This window comes from Photinus pyralis, unplaced genomic scaffold, assembly GCF_008802855.1.
Source record: "Photinus pyralis isolate 1611_PpyrPB1 unplaced genomic scaffold, Ppyr1.3 Ppyr1.4_LG1, whole genome shotgun sequence".
In the NCBI taxonomy this organism is placed as follows: domain Eukaryota; kingdom Metazoa; phylum Arthropoda; class Insecta; order Coleoptera; family Lampyridae; genus Photinus; species Photinus pyralis.
The window spans coordinates 9,029,969-9,049,589 of record NW_022170249.1 but is presented as its reverse complement, the minus strand read 5'-3'; the positions used below and the strand labels follow the sequence as shown (position 1 = coordinate 9,049,589).

The 19,621-nt window shown below is 35.0% G+C and overlaps 2 protein-coding genes across 6 annotated transcripts in view; one reads left to right on the top strand and one right to left on the bottom strand.

The window, feature by feature from the left end:
- Positions 1 to 12,629, bottom strand: part of LOC116171522 (protein 4.1 homolog) — a 33,509-nt gene extending 20,880 nt beyond the window's left edge. For 2 of the 5 annotated variants that reach the window (XM_031488422.1, XM_031488439.1), the window contains exons 1-9: positions 12,297 to 12,437; positions 8,388 to 8,542; positions 7,327 to 7,474; positions 6,985 to 7,279; positions 6,816 to 6,931; positions 6,544 to 6,766; positions 1,168 to 1,340; positions 964 to 1,118; positions 462 to 548 (exon numbers count right to left, since the gene is read on the bottom strand). In XM_031488422.1, the coding sequence (XP_031344282.1) occupies positions 462 to 548; positions 964 to 1,118; positions 1,168 to 1,340; positions 6,544 to 6,766; positions 6,816 to 6,931; positions 6,985 to 7,279; positions 7,327 to 7,474; positions 8,388 to 8,528 (1,338 nt within the window). In that variant the 5' untranslated portion in view covers positions 8,529 to 8,542; positions 12,297 to 12,437. The other 3 variants (XM_031488412.1, XM_031488404.1, XM_031488430.1) reach the window with 3 other exon arrangements.
- Positions 12,630 to 13,748: 1,119 nt separating this feature from the next.
- LOC116172055 (40S ribosomal protein S20) lies at positions 13,749 to 15,447 on the top strand. Its single transcript, XM_031489201.1, has 2 exons — positions 13,749 to 13,775; positions 15,088 to 15,447. Exons 1-2 carry the CDS (start codon positions 13,749 to 13,751, stop codon positions 15,445 to 15,447), a joined length of 387 nt encoding a protein of 128 aa, XP_031345061.1.
- Positions 15,448 to 19,621: the final 4,174 nt, after the last annotated feature.

Sequence of the window (19,621 nt, the reverse complement as noted above, 5' to 3'; positions counted from 1 at the left end):
TCTTTTGGGACCCCAATGTCAATTTAAAAGGTTAACTCATATGACCTGTTCATGTTGATCTACCAATCAGTAGCGACAAATGTGTGACTAGACGTGCGCCAGCATTAACCTTATTTAGCCACAGCAGTTTATATCTAAAATTGTACAATAACGGCGCTGTTTCTTATAAAGCCATAAACTTAGTGATAGAAATGGACAATACAAAAATAAGCACAGACAAAAACGCTCTAAATTAAATTCATCATAGGAATTTTCATTGAAAGAAATAAAAAAAATCGCAAAATGTCGATTAGTTTCTTGCACCACTAAACGTCTAAAGTAAGTTCACAAAGAAACTAAAGTAAGCTGAATAAAACTTTTCAAATAAAAGACACTGTCAAGCCATCGATCACTGAAATATTGTTACGTAACCATAAGAAGCGGAGTTGCAAAGCAAAATGATTATAGAAATATGAAAACACCTTCTCGTTATTTTCGACTTCAAATTCGCCTTCCACAGAGCTATCGGAATTAGACGATGTCGCCCATGTGCTTCTCTTCCAAGAAAGCTTGTCATTTTATGAAATCAATATCGACTATAAAAATATATCATTCGAATTGAAGTGGTGTTGCACAGGCAATGAATCACTCTTTGGTTTTATAAACGATTTTGAAAAGTGATGCTTGCCATAATGCAAAAATGATACATAAATAGTGCATGGTTCATTACTAAATTCAATTTAAACATGTGCTATTGAATGTCCATTTCAAACAATGTAGCGTGTAACAGTATTTTGAAGACTGCTTACTTGTTTCTCCTACAAGAAATCAAGAGCAAGATTCAAAACTAATCTCTATGTTAGTCCTTGGAGACACTAAAGAAAGTTCAATGATTCTCACTACAATTAAATGACAAATTTTACACTGAATTAAAAACCCCAAATCTTCAACAGTTTTGTCTACAATTAACAAAAAAAGACATACCTTGTCCTTCTCTTTTTTCTCTTTAATTTCCTTTGGAGATTTCACTTTAGCGGGGCTATGACTATCAATATCAGGAATATGTTCCGGCGGATGAGACATCGTATGCCGTTTATTAGCTTCGTTATAATCATCCTCCGGACGCGTACCTCCCAAAGCTAAAACGGGAGCAGGCTAGGAAAAATCAACAAAAAGGCATTCGCTTACCATCCATACTACGAGATGCTAAGCGGCGACCGGAGAGGGAACGTTCGAATTGAGGTGCAGGTCTTTCGATCGGCGTACGTTTCGTTTCGTAGTGAGTTCGGCCAGAGTAGCGGAATTTTGATCCCAATCTCGGAAACAAGGAAGCTTTTTGATTGGGTTCAGGTGTCATTAATCTAAACAAAAGGATGCGTATTATTAGTGATCGTGTTACGTGGTCATTGTCTAATTATATAATCTGATATAAGACGGACACATTCTTTCTTTTGTGTCTAGGCACGTACGAAGGTTAGAAGGGGAAAAAAGACCAACATTCAACTTCTTTAGTTAAAAAAAGGTGCGCATTAAAAACAGATGGCGCTGAGTTAAGTTTCCTTGTCCAATTTATTTACTCTTTAATTTAAACCTTATACTCCACTGCAGCTATGTAATCTTGTTCTTTTACTGTCTTGACTAGGCCTTACCATAGAGAAAATACAATAAGTTACAAACAAATAGGATAAACTGGCATTGCTAACGTTCGTCGTACATTAGCGTGCCGATATGCGGCCCCCTCGTTCTGAGATGGCGCTATAGTTAGTCGAGAAGCGCCTAGTTACGAAATGCGTTCTCGTAAATCTAGTTTAGAAAAAGGTACGTAGTCCCTTCACTCTCACACTTTAGACTCTTTAGTTTCATTAAAATTTTTCTCTACGTTTTAAGACAAATACAATTTCAACCGAAATACAGTTCAACAAACGCCCAACGTACTTATTTGGTTTCAGCAATGGAGTAATTTACGACATTTACTGTAATGGTCAACAGTCAACTGCAAGTGTACAATCTAATCTACTATGAAATATGACTTAGAATATGACACTTTCCTATACAATGTGTAAAAGATAATTCGCTTAATCCGAAGAAATATAACAAAACAAGAGGCGTAAAAATTAGTAAAGAGAGGTTTTAATTTTGATATCTAGAAATTGAAATTATAAAGGCTCTCCGGTGTGAGTTGTTTCTTCAAATCTTCAACACGGAAGACAACTTGCATCTTATTCTTACCAGACCACATATGCTCTACAATCTAACCAGTAACCAGCAATGCAATGAAAGGTAGATCGGCAAAAATTGTACTTTTTTGCGTTTTTTAGCGCTGGTGCTATTGTTTTGCGTGTTCTCCGTCGGTCAGGAACCACTTTTGCCGTGTTGAACTACTTTTACGGGAATGGTCCTAAATAGAATATATTAGTGGTTACGTCATAATAGCCCGCGAAATTCGAATTGCAGGACTTGTCTGTTTTACTGTCGGAAATATTGACCCCTATCGCCCTATCCATTAAGGTTCACTTTTAAATAGGTCCTCTTTATGGGCTTATACTGACCTTATGCGCATTCAATAAGCATATCAACCCTCTTATATCGAAACACTGATTATGTATGGGGCGATAGGGGTCAATATTTTCGACAGTAAAACAGCCAAGTCCAGCATTTTGAATTTCCCGCCCAAATTTGACGTCACACTAATAGAGTCTATTGGTCTCAAATTTTACATGCGCATGCCTTTAGTGGCAAGTAAAATTGTTGATGAATGGCTCCATATTAATTAGTGTGTGGTCTAATACTTTCGACAACCATTGGCAAGTAAAACTTTTGAAAATGGGAAGGGCGAGGGGAGGGGCAACCACACGTTTTACCCATTCATGTTATTTTAATTAAAGGTCTCAACAAAAGGAACTGTTTTCTACGAACTATCGCCCTTTTTTTGACACTGAAAAGATTAGAAATTACTACAAACGAATTTTTGAATGTTTAAGAAATCTTTTTTGAACCTTTTTGAATCGATATTGAATTTTTTCAGTGTTATATTTAAAAAAAACAGAATTTAATATGCTATTTTTAGATTGAAATATACAGGGTATGCTATTTAAATAAAATTAAGTTAGATCCAATAACTTTTTTACCCGATAGTACTGTATAATTATTTATTTTGAAAACGGCAGATTATTTATCAATAATTTTTAAGAAACATTTGTTTGTTTCTGTTTTTACTAAGAATATATACGGTCATTCTGGAATTGAAAATTGCTTGATTTATCTCCCTATCTCTGAAGCAAAAGTGTGCAAATTTTTATTTTACCATTGCATGCTTGACCCAAAAAGAGCCCATAACGCCTATAAAAGTGTCGAAAATGGGACACCCTGTACATGAAACACTATGTAAAATTCCAAAAGGAAAATAAAAATGTATTTTCATTTAAAAAAAAAGTTGTTGGTTTTAACTTATTTTTGAGCATGTGCTCTTTTTAAACTTTAAAATTTAATACGGTAAAATCAAAATTTTCGCTGGGGTAAGAAATACAGGGAAAACCACAAAATTATTAATTTCAAAATGATTATCGCCCCGTATTACTTAACTATGTTGTCAGCGAACAGTGTTGTTAAGACATATGATTGGATGTTTTTACAAACAATAACATCATTCTTAAGCCGGCCCGTGTGTCACAGTTGAGTTGAAGCTGGACTGCGGTACTAAGGGCAATCCATTTTGATGTCCCATTTCAATTTCAGTTTATAAGAAGAATTTCATTTCAATGCTTTCATAAATAAGAAAGTTGATACTGTGCATGCGCAAACCTAAATTTTGAAACTAACCTTAGATTTTCCTTTGTTTCAAGTGGCTATATATCAAATTTCATTTAAATGCTTCCATAAATAAAAAAGTTTGCAATTCGGTTTATTAATTAGTCGAGATGCGAAAAGGGCACTGTGAATTTTGAATCGATTCGACTCAACTTTTGGCATTGCGTATTATATGGCTAAAGCTATGCCCATATTGAATTTGAAGTTAGACAACAGTTTTAGGACAGTCTAGGCTAGGCCATTGTTTAGCAGCAAACAATTTGTAATTATCTCTTTTAAACGCATTTTTTGCAAATTTATTTGTAAAACGGTGGCTTTTAATCTCACTTTGGCCGGCGGGATAGCTGGCTGGCAGCAAATGAGACCCCGTAGAAGATCGCTTGTAGAAAGATGAGGAGTGTACTTGTACCTACCGGGCCGCATAATTAACAATGTAATCTTTATGCACTCGAATTTAAATAGGGACAACAAGTTTGTCAAAACTCTCAACAAATTTATTATTTAATGAACCTTCGATCTCACTATTAATTGTTGTGTGTGTATTGGATTTCGTTTTGCACATTTTATAGCATTGCAAGTAGGTAACAAATTATTTGACAGAGTACAATCAATGTATTTTTTACGGAATGCATCCTCTTGAAAGGTCGGGCAGTAAAGAAAAGAAGAAGAAGAAAAATTCATTGATTTATTTAAAGAGAATGTACGTAAATTTATCAGTTCAAGGTCAGACATTATAAATGAATTCGTAAAGCCGCGGCTTTGAGTGGTTCATAAACGCGCTAATTCAGCTACCCAATTTAGTGATCTGTCCTACATAACAGGGGGCGCTGAATAAAAATTTTCCCACGCTTACATCGCCATCTACTTATGAGGTGTGTGAAAGGTGGCCACAAATTAATAAGCGTCTGGAACTCTTATTGTATTTACTCTGTGCCCTTACACATGTTAATCCATTGTCCAAAGGTAACAATAAAATTGAATTGAAAAAAAAAATTGAATCTTAGGACCTTACGGCATAGCAAGTTGGTTAAGTAAAAGCAATGATGCGAATTTTAGTCCTGAATAATAATCTGAAAAGAAATTTGAAATATCTTCAATAGTTTTGAAAAACCAAAAAACGAACATTTCTGATTTTCATTTTTTCTAACTTCTACCCAAAAATATTATTCAAACACTTTTTTATGGAGAATTCGAATATCCCATCCCGTTTCTAATGATTCTTCTTCATTTTTTATTAGCGCCATATTGGATTTTGGCATTTTGAGATTACATCATATTTTCTCTTTACAGAGTGCTTTGGAAAAACAAAACTGCCACGATGGCAATGTTAAATGAGAATTTACCAACATGCTTCAACTGCTGAGCGCACTGAGCTTTAATAACGATTTGTTCTACTTAGGAGTGTGGGAATCGGCAAATTATATTTCTTCTGTTATTCTTGAATAATTTCCTTCAAAATAAAAAAAATCCAACGCGCTCGGGAATGTCTAGATAACGTTTTTTGCAAATTTTTGACCTTCCCACTCCCTTACGTCACGCTTAAATCATCAGCTTATTAAAATGTACACTTTTCAACACATAGTCAACCGACTTTACTTTAATCTCACGCGCTGGAGTAGTTCTAACGCTCACACAAGGGCTTATATGTGACGGAAGTACTCATCCTCTCATTTTTTTTTTAAATTTCGATTCAACTTGTCTCCATATGAAACATATTTTTAGCGCATTTGCTATTGCAGCCACTTTCTCTGTCCGTCCGTCGGTCCGAGGCCTTAACTACTCCTACATTTTTCAAAATAATAAGTTCGTTCTTTTTGCATTCGGTAGCGTATAGCCCTATCACCCGAGCCAAGGAAAATTTTGACAATTAAACTGCGCAATGTCAACTTCCTTATTTATTAATATATTTTGTTGAAATTTTAACCACAGATACTTCTGGTGAAGTCAAATATATCGCATATAGTAAAAATCAGATGCGCGCATGCGCAGACTGCGCAATGCCAACTTTCTTATTTATGGAGACCGAAATTGTGAAATTTTAACCCATGTTGTTTTTAGTGTAAGGAAACGTATCGCATATTATAAACATCAGATTAATGCGCGAATGCGCTGGATGCGCAATATCAACTGTTATTTATCTAGATATCTTTTTGAAATTTTAATCACAGATGTTTCTGTTAAAGGCAAACATAACTGATCTTGCAAAAATTACATGTGCGCATGCGCAGTCAGTGCCAACTTCTTTATTTATCACGATATTTCTTTGAAATTTTAACCATAGATGCTTCTAGTAAAGGAAAACATATCACATGTAGTAAATCGAAATCTAAAAATGTCATTCGGAAAAGCAAACACATCGCACATAGTAAAAATCAAATCCACGCATGCGCAGACTGCAAAATGCCAACTTTTTTCTCTCTAAAGTTTAACCATAAACGCTTCTAGTAAAAACAAACATCGTGTAACTGCGAAACGCCAACTTTTTTGTTTATGGGAATATTTCTTTGAAATTTTAATCATATGTGCCTCTAGTAAAGAAAATCACAACGCACATAGCTATGGCCTTTTGTGAAGTACTGATCATTCATGGAAAATGCGCTGAAGTTACTCACCTTCGGGTGAAAACCTTTTTACTTGTTTTTAGTTTCTGGTCAGTATTTCGCTACAATCTTAACAAAAGCCATTACATTAAAACATTTACCTATCTATCTAGTTTTATCTACAATAGAGCATGTTTGCTTTGCTACATTCTCTTACCTAAAGAACGTGTGATGTTCCACACAAGTTTTCCACAGCTTTTTCGCAGCTCTATGATTCGCCAGCTTAAAACCAATGGTAGACTCAAACTGCTCAAATTCACCGGGACGAATCTTGATGTAAAAATTATGACGCTTATAGCTAATTTTGAGTATTTTTGGCCAGGCGAAACGATTAATTCTCAATCGCTCTCTATAAACTAACAGTCCTGAGGCACATACACCTAACAATTGCAATTAATGAGTTGTTATTAAACGATCAAGTGTACCTACCTAACATTATATCGACACCTTCCGAATCCTTAGCAGGATGTAAGTCTACGCCATACATGGCCAATTTTTTCGCATTCTCTAAATAGTTTAATTCCGCTTCAGCCGGCGTTTGACCTCTGAAAATAAAGAAATTTAGCACAACTACTGTGAACATTTCCACTGAATCTACTTATGCGTTCGATGAAGCTCCATCACTTTATCTTCTAACTCTTGCGTTTGGTTGGGGGCAAACTTAAATTCGTGTAAGTAATTGCGACCCATACTGTCCGGATCGTAATCCCCCAATTCGGATTGTACTAAGTATGACCCGAGTAACGCGTGGGTTACAAACGAACACGGTAATCGATTGTTCAAAATATCGTTTCGAATTTGTAAGCATAATTGATAACGGGTAATATCCTCTTGAAGTTGAGCTGGATCCGGCGGGTAAAACTTCACTTCAAAACTAAACTTCCAGGGTTCAACTGGAAACAAAAGGTAATCGATTTGGTTTGCAAAGAGAACTACGTACCTTTAACGAATTTAGTTACTCGTTTTTCTAAATCTAACCAATTTCTAGAGTCATGACGATCCGAATATATTAAACCGAAATAATCTCTTTCAACTAGGTTAATGGCATCACAAACTTTATGCAATAATTCGAGTCCTTTCGCTTTTTTCTAGAACAAATACAACATTAGCTCAGTACAACGTATTAAAAAAGTTATTTGGAATTGTGTTAGAAATAGTGTTTTACAAACTGCTAATATTGAAAAACGAAAACATCACGAAATTAAGCTGGCGAATTTCTAGCCTGAAAATTAATAAACGGTTCCGTTACAGTAACCCCCTCCTGTTCTTGACAATGAAATTGCTCAACAACTTAATATAATACAAATTATAGTACCAATGCCGATTCACAATACTTGCTCCATACTAAAAACCAAGCGATTCTTCCAAGGTTTCAGTTTGCCAAGTGTGTTAGACTGTTATCATTTAATAGCCACTGGAAATGATATGGCCTGTGGAAACCCACATCCCAGGTTCGGAAAATCGGTGTGGTTGAAGGAACTGTGTAAAAGTATCAAGTGAGCAATTTCCTACTCCAGTCAAAAGACCTTGAAATTGAAACCATGGCACTAATACATAAGTAGATCTGATTTTGCACATTATCCTCTACTCCACGTTACATAAAAGACAGAAAATGTATGACAAACGGCTAGAATATCTAAAATTTCACTTCCAATATGGTTTTCTGTAGCTTCTACATCATAGAAGTCAAATTAGGTAGGTACATAATCGCTATAGATAAGTACCTAAAATAAACTAAGTGTTTCCAACAATCTTGCAAGGTTAATGAGAAAAAGGCATAGTTTGATTAAAATTTGTTTTATCTAAATCACTTCTACTTATTTCCACCATTCTGAAAATGTAGAAGAAAAAGAATCTACGCCAGTTTACAAATATTGATGTTTATATGGGTTACAGAGATTTAAATGTCCATTTGTTTCATCATATCAGTCTAAAAATAATCTCTGAAGTGTTAATAAACTCGCTACAAAAATAAAACAGTAAGTAATGAAAATTGATTACCTCTATATAAATATCAAGAAGACTACCATCTAGCATGGCAATCTGAGCTAAAGCTGTCCGACCTGCCGTAGCAGTTTTATTTTTAATTGGAGAGGCGTTGTCCATTTCGGAGTCGACTGCCATTTTCTTCTCTTCTGGCATTTTAGTTGAGAGATCTGAAACAAACAATTCCAATTAGTAAACTGTGAAGCTATAAATAATGAATTTGTCAGATGCGATTAAAATAATAGCTACATATAAGAAGTAATAAATAAATACTGATTGATTTTATGTGTGCGCTTGCTTCTGTCTGGGCTTGATGGGCTGAGTAAACGAAACAAAAAGCGTACAAGCAATTTTACAGTTCGATCGATCAGTAAAAACAAACAGAATTCCTAATTATGAAAATAATTGCTTTCCATAGTTCCATTTTGACAATTTTTGAGCATCAACATGATGGACCATCAAATTGACGATAATTCGGATTCAAGTATAAAAGTTTTACAAGGAGGTAAATCATGCATTGGCTAACACCTCATCCAGAAAAACTTGCGCATTAGTTTTACTTTTACTTGAGGTGTGTGCCTACATACAAAGATCTTTAACAAAAAAATTGGATTGCGCAAGTAGAAAAGTTAGGTTGCGCATGCGCAATTTATTTTTGCATCTGAATAGTTGCTTGAGGTTTAAGAAATATTTACTAACAGAGAAACCCAGACATTCATATGTTCTTTGTAACAAGGATAGAAGAAACTCTTTTTTTTAAGGTTTGGGCAGTTTTTGGGCTGTCATCACCAACGTACACAACAAAGAGAAATTGCCATTGGAATCTCATCTTTGCAGTTTGAACATTCTACAACTTGAAATGGCCCCTCCAGCGGTATCGTTATACCCACTGGTTGAATCAAGCATTCCCGAGTCACTACTTTAAGCTTGGCAGAGAAGCCTACTTTGGGCTCAAGGTGGATCTCAATTGGTGTCACAAAAGTTTAGGTAGAAGTTTTTGAGAAATTGTATGCGTCAAAAAGTACAGAACAAAATACGGATTTCCCTTACACCTGAAGGGTTTCAGTCAACTACATCATCACCACAACAATCAAAATGGAATGGTAGGAGGGGAGAACACCAGAATAAAAGCAATATTGAAGAAGATAATGTTCCCACAGCCTCCGGATTGTTATCAAATGTGGTAGGGAAGGATTTATGCATCTTTTGTGATAAAAATTCGGCTACCAAATGAAGGAAAGCGAAAGAAATGGCCTATGAAGGTAAGGAGAAAATCGTGATTGAGAAAAATGCTGGCTTCAGGTGCTTGAAAATTGGTCACCCTTCCAGGAAATGCAAGAAGAAAGTTTGATGTGAATAATGTCATTATCAAATTGTATGCTCACAGGTTAATAAACAAAAGTCATCGAAGAAAGAGGATGTCATAGTGGGAGAGAAAATACAGCAGAATATGTATGATCAGTGCACTCCCCAGTACTTGAAATTTTGAAGGTTAATATTGTTGAGGAAATCGGGAAAGCAGTCTTAGTTCAGAGAAATTAGAGACACCGGAAGTCAACACAGTTATATAACTACTGGAGCAGCACAACAAGAAAATGCTGTAAGAATTTCTCGCAAATATAGTCTTTGGAGGACAGCTGTCGCCGCATGTGAAATTAGGCCGTCATTTATAAAATTGTACAATTGAGAGACCCCCCATAAAGTTCTAGAATTCTTCATAAATAATCATATGTTGAAAATATAGGAGCCCACTTCACGCAGCTCCCTATTGCGTCAAAAATGACCTTTTTTTAAAATTCTGAAAAAAACACCAATAGATAGACCAATAGTTGCTGATAAGTTTTTAAAATAATTCCATGAAAAATCAATGCAAAACCCAGTAAAAACAGTACACACTGTATTGAATACAACGAACACAACACAACAAAAAAAAAGCAAAAGTCGGAAACTGCTGGTTTCAACAGGATGGTGCACCCGTGCACAACACCCAAATTTTAAGAGAGTACCTCGGGGAGTACCTATTGGACAAATTTTATGGAAAATTTCTTGTCATAGAGGAAATTCTTTCGAAAAATTCCCTTAAAAAGCCTTTATGGATAGATTGCATTCTCGAGTGTATTCTGTCACCCTGAGACATTAATAAAGAAACTTTTAAAACAGAGTGCATCCTAATTTAGAAAAAATGCCCTAATCAAAACTCAAAATTTGTATACAAAATTCAGGTGGAAATTAAAAAAGTTAGTACAAAATGCAATCTATAAAATTGATGAATTCGTAAACATCTGCAAATAAATTTATTTACTTTTTAATTTAAACCTGCAACTAAGTAATCTTGTTGTACCCTTACACAATGTTAATCCATTGTCCAAAGGTAACAAAATTGAAATGAAAAAAAAATTGAATCTTATTACCTTAGGGGATAGCAAGTTGGTTAAGTGAAAGCAATGATGCGAATTTTAATTTTTAGTCCTGAATAATAATCTGAAAAGAAATTTGAAATATCTTCAATAGTTTTGAAAAACCAAAAAACGAACATTTCTGATTTTCATTTTTTCTAACTTCTACCCAAAAACATTATTCAAACACTTCTTTATGGAGAATTCGAATATCTCATCCCGTTTCTAATGATTCTTCTTCATTTTTTCTTATCAACGCCATATTGGATTTTGGCATTTTGCATGTTGAATATTTTTCATAGCATTTCAAATATTAAAAATTCCTCTAAAAAATCCTCTAATTTCAACTTAACTTCAACACTGTTTTGTATTTCTTCGTAACAAAGTAAAAATCCTTCATCTTTTTCTAATTATAAGTCTCTATTCAAAACTATCTTAGCGAAACTTTGAGAACTCTTGAAGGGTTATCTCGAGGGTTATCTGGAACATGTTATAATACCTATGTATTATAAAAACTTTAATTGTTTAATGTTTCAAAGAGCAAGACTGGTGGGTAACCTACACTGATTCGTATTTCACCAGGGCAGAAATACCAAATAGATTCACTCTGCCAAAATTAAATTACTCAATCATACCATCACATCTGCACGACAATGACATCATTAAAGCAAGCCTATCACAAAATGCAATTAATTATCGCCAAGGTTGTGAACTATTATTGTGATTTAATTTAATCAGAAATGAGTCAGTGAGTGATCTTATCATAAAAGTTCAATTCAATAATTATTTATAACTATTTTTTTTAGGACACAATCTCTGCTCTTTGTACAAATAACCACAATGAGGAAATTTTAATTCATTCGTAATTTTTGGCAATGGCATAATCTCTAAAAATATAGCATAATGTGATATCCGAGGTGATATCATTCAGACAAGAGGCATTTATATAATGATAATCACTTACCAGTAGGTACTTACTGCACATTCCTTAATTTGATAAATTAAAGGAAATGAGACATACTTCTAGGAACACTAAGATACATGTTTAAGAAATTCAATTGTTTCAAGAGTTTTCTGTATTGAAATATGCATAATGGAACTATTTTGCAAGCATTTTTACACCCACATGAGAAATTCTGTCAGATTATTTAAAACAATGCATCTAATAGGTCAGTGACATTCAGCAAAAAAGTACACCTAGGTATTTACCTCACTTAAAAGTAATTGCGATAGACGTCCAAAGCAAGTTTTACAAAACTGTTCACATCTGTATTTGACACAAAATTAAAAGTAGGTTAGAATAGAAATTCAGTTTATTGATTTTATTATTTATATGCTCAAGACATAATATGATCTTTATGGTTTATTTAAGAGGCGGATAAATATAAAGAAAGGGTGCCTTTTACAAATCGTACCGTTCAGGTACCTACCTCACGATGAAAACAATTGCTTTGCAATGCATTAAAGGGATTTTAACGAAATTGTAAAACCGCCTTCGGGTATTTGTCTTACTTAATCTAACGCTTACGTTATTAGCAAATGTTATCCATTAAGTTTGATTCAAAAGTCTCAGATAAACGGCACACACATTCACAGCAAACTGGGATGGGCCACTAACTGTAAACAACAAACGAAACGACTCGTACCATCTCGCCCTCGAACTACCTCGTCCATTTAAAACTAACCTTTAATGTCGCAATTAAATTTTATTCACCGGCAATATTGAACTGATTTGACGATCGCTTCAGATTGATACACTCCGACAATTGTGGTACCCGTCTAATAACGACGATAAACGGTACGAATTATAAAAAAAATGTGTAGATTCGTGACGGTACTACTTTTTGTAAACGGTCGTGTATAAATACACACTTGAAGATTTAAATGGTTACGTCATTCGTATACATAGATTGTCACACCCTGTCAATACACGAATTTACATCGCGAACTAATTTGGATTACAATTGGGAATTCGCCGATTACGAAATTTAGGCGTTTATCCCCATGCACATTAAATAGTAGGCATTTAAAGATTATTGTCAATACTTATTGGCTCATTGACCTAATTGAATTAACATTCCTTGTATTTGTATAAGGTAATCTACGTGTTGCTTTGACTCATTGCCAATTTTAAGAATTCGTTTGGTCGCTTTGGTCTGGTGTACCAATTGCAAAGGACATTTTCGTGATGTTTACTTCATTTTATTTATGCTAATATAAATATAGGTACCATATACGTGATTGATGATAAACATAACACATCATATAACTCGTACGTCTATGCCTAATCATTCAATAAAAAAATGTCCTAATACAAAACACGTAGAAATATTGAAGCACGAGGCCACTGTGGAGCCGAGTACTTTAATTTCCGAGTCAAGTAGTGTCATTTTACTGAAGTTGTGTATTGAATTTTACCCGAAATCGTATTTTAATATGAAATTGCAATTTTCACATAGAACCATTGTATAATCAAAGGTGGCTAACATTCTAATATTTTTAATCATTGATTAACCTTAATCATCGTTTGTGAAACCAGGCAGGGATGTTGGTGTATTGTTTGTCTACTTTTAAATGACAAAATCCTTCTGAAGGGTGCCTAACTTTATGCACCCAAAATAACTTCTTAAAACAAATAGATCTGGCTGTCTTATTAATTAAATTGATTATTGTTGCTTTGGCTTACGTATTTTTACTTTCATTCGTGTGCGATGTAATCAACTGAAGAAAAAGTTGATATTGTCAATTGGTATAGTGACGGTAACAGTTTAAGGAGTGTAAGAGATTTGTTTTCTGTAAAGTTAAAGCAAAAATATTCAAATTAATTACCTAATGACAGTCAGATGCTTATTTGTTTTAAAAAGTTACTTTAGATGCATAAAATTAGACGTCCTTCAGAAGGATTTTATCATTTAAAAGTAGACATAGGAAAAAACAACATGTAAATCCATATATCTACTTTTTAAACATGTTTCACACTATGGTGACGCTCACACTCACACTCAAGGTATGCTCAAAATTGATACAATGAAATCAAATAAGTATAGGAAAAAGTGCGAAAAAGTTGCGAAGATCAAAAAGAAAATGGAGCCGCTAGTAGTTGCTGAAGAAAAGAGCATTTTCTCATGCAGTAGGTATTGTTGAACGAATTTCGACATCAACCCCAATGACTGGAAGAAATTGGAGAATGGATGAAAGTGTTGAGTTGTTAAGGTTAGTTTCTCCGTGTAGGTATTGTGAAGAAAAACTGAAACTGCGAGTCACAAATCGTAGCGATCGCGGCCGATAGCTGTAAGTTATTGTTCACACGTTCCAACTTATCGCTACGATTCGTCTAGTCTAATGTTTTCCTAGCTAGAGAAGGAATTCAATTTTATTGGTTAGTGTTTATTTATACATATTGGCTCCACCCTGCTCTTCTCATGAGCTTGAATTTTATGGTGCAAAACAAATAATACAATTTACAAGGCAAGTGACAAGATTGATAAGGCCAATAGTGAGATTTATTCGCCTCCATCTTTGATTTAGTATCACAAACTGTGCAACCAAAGGCGTTTTCTTTCGGTGATCCAAACGCGTTTGGATTGTCAAATCACGTTCTTTCGAAGTGTGATCTTATGATCATGATTGCTAAAATCGTGAACAAACTGAACATAAAAGTTTTATGATCACGAATTCCTAACCTATAAATGCAAGGATATTTTTGCTCAAATGTTAGATTAGTCAATATTTGTAACTGAAGAGGAGCATAATCGTGCAAGTACTTCCACTTGTAGTTAAATTATTTTCATAATCCAAACAAAAAATACGTAATTCGAATGCAAATGTGTGCTACGTAAACTTAACCCTACTTTTATTTAAATTCGCGTGTTCTTTCGTAAAACGTGATCCTACGAATCACGATCTTGAAATCATGATCGCGAAGTAGCCGAAAGAAAGCGCCTCAATAATAGAATTCATCGGTCGTCTTATTTTCAAACTCGTATGTCGAATTCGTTAATTTTTTGCAAACACAGTGTATGTTTCAATTTAGTGATTTTGGTTTTATTGTGTTGGTATAACATACTGATTAGCTGTCAAATTTTCTAAATTTCCTTTCCTTTCATAAGTTGACGACCAGTGTAACGTCCTGGTTCAGCACTTTCCATTTTCTGTAGGAAAATCGGTTACCTCGACCAGGAAATTTGAATAAACATGGTAAATATGCTCCGTCCACATACTAGCGATCAATAGATTTACTGTTATTGTATCTTTTCCAGTGCCATTAAAATGTTTGGTTATGTGCACACGTGTCTGAAATGTTTTTCTCTTTCTTTCAGGCAAGCTTAAAAGAAAATCCCGAAAAACCAGGGCAAGAGGCTGCACCTATCCATCGCATTCGTATTACCTTAACCTCCAGAAATGTGCGATCATTGGAGAAAGTCTGTTCTGATCTCATTACTGGGGCAAAGAAGCAAAAGCTGAGGGTGAAGGGTCCAGTTCGCATGCCGACGAAAGTTTTACGCATAACTACACGTAAAACTCCTTGCGGAGAGGGTTCTAAAACTTGGGATCGTTTCCAAATGAGGATTCATAAGCGCGTGATCGATCTTCACTCGCCCTCTGAAATTGTCAAGCAAATTACGTCAATTTCAATTGAGCCAGGTGTAGAAGTAGAAGTTACTATCGCTGATGCATAAGTTTTATCTATTTTGATAATTAAAATAAAATTTGTGTAAATTTTCTTTTATTTCATTACACCAAATTGCAGATATTTGTAACTTTTGGATGTACTGTGCGATCAAAAATTACTTGCTGTCTAGTCACCTTTGGAACTTTTGTTTATTTTGTTAACTTCCAAAAGTGACTCGACAGCAACTCATTTTTGATCGCCCGTTACCAGTTGTGTATTAAGAACAGTGGCTCCATGATTTAGAAATATTTTAACTGATACACCATCTATTGACTAGGCGCTGGACACTAACTTCAATGTGTATTAAATCAAAAGCACCTTATAAATTTGACAGTGAAGAAAATGCAACTTTGACCTCGATGACCAATCCTGCTTGCTGCCTAGGAATATTTCTGTAATAGTATTAAGAACCCAAAACTTTTCGATATCTTGTATATTTTCCCTGATATCAGGGACGGACCTAGACAAGAAAATTGGGGGGGGGGGGCAGACATGACATTTTGCCAACTCAACTCAAAATTTCCAACTCAAATGGGTAGTATCTATTAAGTATTAAGTGGTATTTCCAAGTCTAATAAATCATGTAGGATATCAGTATACGGTCTCTAATACTAATTAAAAGCATTACCAAAATACCAACCTTGTGTTGAAGAAGGAAGTGACTTTCCTATTAAAGTCTTTTTTATAGATTTTGCCGCAATTCCTCATTCCTTCAATGGTCGATTTATCTACTTTCGCGGCATTCGCCAACTGGTAATGAAAATTACCAACTCTTGTCAAAATTGCCAACTAGTTAAGTATTGGAGGGACAGCCTGCCCCCCCATAGGTCCGTCGCTGAGTATACTACGCAAAGTACACTGGCAGACGCTTCTTGTCCAGACCTTTCATTTTCTCTTCGAGAGTACACACCCTCTTCTGAGATTTCGAAATATACGGATTTGAAAGTGTTGACCCCTACCGAGATATGTGTCTTTCAGACATTCCATTTTCTTGTTGAGAGTGCTCTTTTCCAAGCAATATGTAAAGGCGTTGAGTTATTTAAATTGGGTCATAGGCAAATTTACATTGCATCAATTGTTTCAGTCATAGCTTCCTCGCGAATCATCTGCCACAGTACTGTAGAAATTGTTGCTAGATCAACAAATTTGTTCAAATGAGATATAAACGTATAAAATTACAATCGGTGCTCGAATTGTCTTCTACCAGCAACCAAACAATACTTTTTTACTTGGCACTGACAAGCCCGCATTACCACTCAGCTACTGTGCCCACTCTTGTATAAATTGTACATCAACATCTTTTCAGCGGCGGAGCGGAATACATGTTGCCGCTTCGTTGATGCAATTTGAAGGATTGAGATCGAGAACTGTCATGAAATAACTATAAGTGCTGGCCAAGATTTGAGAACAATTTGCGCAATGTAAATTTCCCTATGGCCCATTTTAAATAACTTAACGCCTTTACATTGCGTTATGATAATTGATAGGTGTACTTTCTATGGCCCATCTTTAAAAAAACACCCTGTATGGTTATACCGGGTGATTCATTATAGAAGTGATGACAGTTTGAATTTCCCGCAAATCAAAAAAATTATGAAGTTGGTAGGTACTTACTGATAATCATTTATTTAATTGCAGTGGTGTATCATCATGCTTTCAGTAAATCGTTTACTTATTTATAATCTACAAATACTGCTTCTGTTTTACCACAAATTATAAACATAACACTAGACACAGTCACGTTTCTTACATATTTTAGTGCATCAACTCTAAAAATGGTTCAAAATGGAAAAGTAATAAACCGCAAATGGCACGCAACAATTAACGGCGACACTGGTTCCTTAAATGACAGTCATGACAGAACAAAATTACTAACGAAATTCAAACCGTCAATTTAATAATGCAAAAAACACTAAAACCTTACGCGCGAAATTCAAGATATCATCACTTCTAATGAATCACCCGGTACTACGTATAAAAAGATCGACACTTCTGTCGACTTCGTAAACCTCACTACGACCCAGTCCTGTTTATGAATGATCGAATTATAAGTGTACCCCATCAAGAGGTCAAGTTCCTGGGGTTAACATTTGACCGTGAATTAAGATGGTTTAGACACCTGCAAAACATTGTTACTACAAGTAGGAGGTTGCTGAACATAGTCAGAGTTTTAGCTCATAATAAATGGGGTGCGCATGCTAAGACTCTACTTAACATACTTATACAGAGCATTGATTCTATCAAAAATTGATTATGGTAGCCCTGCCTACCTGACATGCGGTAACAACACTTTATTAGGAGCACTAGATAAAATCCAGAACCTTGCAATAAGGTATTCTCTTGGAGCATACCCAACAACTCCTGTCGCCTCACTTCACGTGGAAGCAAACATTATTCCTTTAACTCTTCGCCGAAAGCAGATTCTGCGGTAAACTATTATCTTAAAGTGTCTCTAGATAACAGTCACCCGAACCATCACTTGCTTACAAATGAGATCACAAATGCTCGTCTAAATAGATGTAGAACGATAGGAGAAAGAGCTAGAGAAGAACTGAGACACTTAGAACTCCATGAAGCAAATTTTGCAGATTTGTCTAAAATAGTTCGAGGCAGGCTTGTAAAAGCTCAAATAAATGAGCGTTGGAGTGACCAGTGGAGGACATCTGACACATTCTTGAAGAGGGTCAAGCCCAGCCTAGGACCACTGTTTCTTGTTAATACGAATCGTTCCGCTTTGATAAAACTATATAGACTCCGGCTTGGCCATACTGCCTTGACACATTGTTTTTTTGTTGGCCGGTGAAGATCATCCTCATTGCGTAAGGTGTGATGTAAACCTAACACCGGAGCATATAGTTTGTGTTTGTCCAGAATACCAAGATGCCCGTAACCTCTATCAAATAAGTGACATATGGGAAGAGAATTTTAGCACTGTAAATAAATGCTCAGAAGTACTGCGATTTCTAAGCACCATAAATGTGATAAGTAAACTGTGATAAAATGTTTGTAATAATATGTCCTATGACTGTACGTTTGAGCTGAAAATCTGTGATATATATGTAACTAGTATGCATCTTAAAACTGTGATATCTTAGCTGCTATAAGTAGGAAATAGATTGGCAAATGGCCTTAGAAGCCGAAGCCTCAGGTGGGGTTTTAGTGGGTATGCCCAAATAATGGGAGAGTCCCACACTACTCCAGACCTCCATCTGGAGTGTGCGTAATGCATTTCCCCACCTGTCCAAAAAAAAAAATAAAAATAATTATTGTCTCCATAGACAAAGCATTGTCTCCTTCAGACGTTTCCCACCCTCCAACATCATAGATCATGAGTTGTGCGAGTGATAACAGCGCAAAAATATAAGTTTCGAGAAGCGCCCCAAGCAGTGACGACTCCCCCCCCCCCTCCGCGCCTGTGCTGAAAATAGAATCATTGAATTTATAGAAATCATAATCATTGAATTTATACGCCCAAAATCGTATTGAACTAACGTTTACCACCCCTCCCTATATAAAATTGTTGGGGTGTAATTTAACACCTTCAAAACTAAAATTGACTTGCTCGATTAACCGGGCAAAAAAATACAACGAAATTCTGGAAATAATGGTTAGTAATTTTGGGAAAGTGAAGAGCAAGTTCTAACGAAATTTGATTAGTTATTTTTAATATAAATACCAACGTCACTTATCTTGTGACCTTGGGGAAAAACAAAGGGCAATTTACAACAAATTCTGGAGAGAAACCGAGGAAATTATGTGCGATACAGAAATTCTCAAAAAATATATGATGAAACGATGAAAAAATAAGAAAAATCTCAGGACCGATGAAATTCTAGGTAACAATGAAGACTATTTGGAAAAGAAACTTTTTTAAATAAATACTTTCTCATTTCAATGTGTTGTATGGGGCTGATTAAATTCTCTTATATGCTGTCCGAATTTCCATATGTATGTAATCAAGGAAAAAAAAGAGTAGGTCAGACCTGAAGTTGTAATTAATGCAAAATAAACGAAAGTATAAAAATAATAAATTTACTTATTACTTTTATTTTTTTAAATTATAATATTTATCGTAAGATTACTGTTTTATTACTGCAATGGAATGAATACTTCAAAGCAAAAATCTAAACGCAATATTTAAAATAATACTATAGTAGTAAATGACAAAAATCACAAATATT

Excerpts from the sequence above, each read along its gene's own strand:
- LOC116172055 (XM_031489201.1), top strand. The coding sequence starts at position 13,749 with ATGGTGACGCTCACACTCACACTCAAG. Across the intron at positions 13,776-15,087 it reads CGCTCACACTCACACTCAAG|GCAAGCTTAAAAGAAAATCC; the intron begins GTATGCTCAAAA and ends TCTTTCTTTCAG.